Source organism: Telopea speciosissima, chromosome 6, assembly GCF_018873765.1.
Source record: "Telopea speciosissima isolate NSW1024214 ecotype Mountain lineage chromosome 6, Tspe_v1, whole genome shotgun sequence".
Classification (NCBI taxonomy): Eukaryota; Viridiplantae; Streptophyta; class Magnoliopsida; order Proteales; family Proteaceae; genus Telopea; species Telopea speciosissima.
In genome coordinates this window covers 56,968,893-56,971,560 of record NC_057921.1, presented here as the reverse complement: position 1 = coordinate 56,971,560, position 2,668 = coordinate 56,968,893, and the positions used below count along the sequence as shown (strand labels likewise).

The window sequence follows — 2,668 nt, the reverse complement described above, 5'->3', positions numbered from 1 at the left end:
AGAGCCATGAGAAGGTTCTAAAAGTTTGTGAAATTCTAGTCAAAGAATGATCAGTCAAGGATCCAATCATTTGGTATAAGAACATGAAAGGTTCTTGCCATATTGCAAATGAAAGCCATATAGTTATCTACCCATTCAAATTTTTAATCAAAGGACTTCACAGTTCAGAATTTGAAAACATGCACTAAATGATCCCATAATCAGATTGTAAAGCTTGTATTTAATAAATTCTCAAATCTCCATAAGCATAACGATTCTTCTGAACCTTCCAAAAAACTGAAGATAAATGAGAATGCTTTTCCCTTTTCAGCCACTGAGATCACATAACGAAGAAAATGCGCCACATTCTTATCATTTGATTGACAATAAGAGTAAGGGGTAAATGAAACATGTTTCTAATGTATAAATACTTTGAACCTCATCAGGTGTTCCCCTTGATGCCTGTGAAGATGAGTCAGGTGCAAGTGTTCTTGCAGAGAAAGGCGGCAACAGTGCCCCCACAATCTAATTCCCGAAATGATTTATGGTCTGCAAACTAATCATAGACTTGCTATTCTTGCCCCAAACAAAGTAGGGATGCCTGCCAAACATTATAAGCAATCAATAAATCATAATTTCTTTCAATGAACTTGAGAATACACGGAGCACTACCAGTTCTGGAGCATTGAATCAAGGCAACAATATTCTTTCAACTAATCCATCTGTTACTTACATCTGACGCTACTAGCAAGAAATAAAACAGCCATGCTCTTCAGCCAACGGATTACAAACTAAACAGAAAACCCAATATTTATATGTTGTTTCATAATTTCCTTCTTCTTTACAGATATATGGTATTATACCTCCACTAGAGGTCTCAAGGAAGAGGTCATCAGACTCCAACTTCTGGAGACTCCAAAAATGAAACTCTTTCGTCTCTAGTGATCTAATCTACCTCTGCAAGAAGGATGACCATATCATCAGTTACAAGGATCAAACAGTCAAAGCCAAACATATGATCCAAAATAGGGGGAAAAGAATAGACCTTGGGAGCAGCGTCAGAAACTCTATACGAATCAGCAGTAATCCCAGCCAACCACAAACCGGGGAAAGCGTTCTGCAGAAAATTATCAGCACTAAGTGAGAAATCATAATCATAATAATCTATAGATGCGTAAAGGAAAACAACATGAAGCACATCAAGCCAGGAAATCCGCTCAAAGAAAACGGGAGATAGAACAGAGGTTCTTACATCCAATTGTTTCTGTATGTTCCTTGCTCTCTTCTTCGGCCTCCGAGATGGCTTGGATCCAGTCAACGAGAAGATATCCTCTTCAATCTCCTCGCGAGAAAGCGAGATCGAGAACTGTCGCTTCTCCTTCTTCTCTACATTCTGAGCTTCAGCAAAACCTCTTAACCGAAGAGATTTTGGTAGATTCTCCGGCTGCTGCATCGGAGGAAGGTCATCTAGCGAATCTCCATTCTTTGAAGCCCCTCCGTTATCAACAGGAGCCTTGTAGACAGCTCTCCTCGGTCTCAGATTCCACGGCTTCGGTGCCGATTCCTCTACTTCTCCACCTTCAGCGGGAACAGCAGCAACTTTATTCTTCGATACTGACTCTTCTTTACTACTCTTGCGGAAACGGATGAGGAGCTTTGTCTTAGACTCCTCGAGTCCGGCAGCGTCGGCTTCGGACGCCGTCGGATTCTTCAATGACTTCTCCGGCGTTAAGGAATCAGAAGAACAAGAGAAGAAACCGAAACGATTCTTAGAACTACGTGATCCAATTTCATACTTTCGACTCTCGGCCTCGGAATCTTTTTTGTAGATACAAGAAGAAGCATCTTCAGATTCTACTTCGGAGGGCGAAGATCGGTGGTCGGGCGACGGAGAATCGACGAGTTTACGGCAGCGGTGATTGTTCATCTGATTCTTCCCCCATTTCAAAAACGGCAGCGAAAAATTATGCAGAGGCTGAGATTTCACAGGTGCAGTGGCCATGATTTTACTCTGTAATTCTTCTTCGGCCTCCGAGATTTCTTGAAATACCATCAAATGTTAAAGAGTCTCCAAGAAACTGATCGAAAGAGATTAGTCTCTGCTCTCTCCAAACCGTTTGGGAGTTGCAGAAGTGGAAACAAGAACCTTAAACGCGAGAACGGCGAGGAATGTGAGGGGAACGAAGCGAGCACGGAGGCTTAAGAGAGGAGCTCAGAGCTGTGCCGGAGAAAGGCCGAGTGTGTATATGTGCGTGACTGCGTGCATATACGCACACTGTGTTATAAAAGCGGGAGGGGTTCTTTGTTGTGTATATTTTTTTTGTTCTCTACCGTTTTTGCCCCTGAAAGAAACTATTTTTCCTTTGCCTTTGATTTTTTTTTTTTTTTTTTTTTTTTTGGGGTAGAATTCCTTTGCCTTTGATAGTTTCTTCGGTTGCGGGTTTCCTATTTCGGTTATGATATTGGATTTTCGTGGTAGAGTTGTTAACTGTTTAGGTCACCGGAGGATTTTCAGATGCAGTCTCTCCTCTCCTCTCTCAAAAATGACTTTCCTGAGAAAGATCTCTGTACAGTCGATCGTATCTAAAATACTACGATTTCCCGTACAACTTTCGATGGCTCTGCGTAATTTTTTTAACATGTGGAAAATATATGAGCACCTTCGTACAGATCTTGATCGTGTGGTTGA

The 2,668-nt window shown here is 41.5% G+C and overlaps 1 protein-coding gene across 2 annotated transcripts; it reads right to left on the bottom strand.

Moving 5' to 3' along the window:
- Positions 1-286: 286 nt before the first annotated feature.
- On the bottom strand, positions 287-2,223 carry LOC122664587. Of its 2 annotated transcripts, XR_006333358.1 has the most exons (4): positions 1,232-2,223; positions 1,025-1,096; positions 843-936; positions 287-580 (listed from the first exon to the last, which is right to left on the bottom strand). XR_006333358.1 is itself a non-coding variant. In XM_043860467.1 (3 exons), exons 1-3 carry the CDS (start codon positions 2,030-2,032, stop codon positions 931-933), a joined length of 879 nt encoding a protein of 292 aa, XP_043716402.1. In that variant the 5' UTR covers positions 2,033-2,223; the 3' UTR covers positions 594-930. The 2 variants fall into 2 exon arrangements, 1 of the variants encoding a protein (XP_043716402.1); XM_043860467.1 differs by lacking the exon at positions 287-580 and having other exon boundaries at positions 594-936.
- Between the last annotated feature and the right edge of the window lie 445 nt (positions 2,224-2,668).

Bases quoted from the DNA above. Each gene is read 5' to 3' on its own strand.
- LOC122664587 (XM_043860467.1), bottom strand. From the start codon at position 2,032: ATGGTATTTCAAGAAATCTCGGAGGCCGAAGAAGAATTACAGAGTAAA. The intron at 1,097-1,231 runs GTAAGAACCTCT...AATTTTCTGCAG, and splicing joins ACATACAGAAACAATTGGAT to AACGCTTTCCCCGGTTTGTG.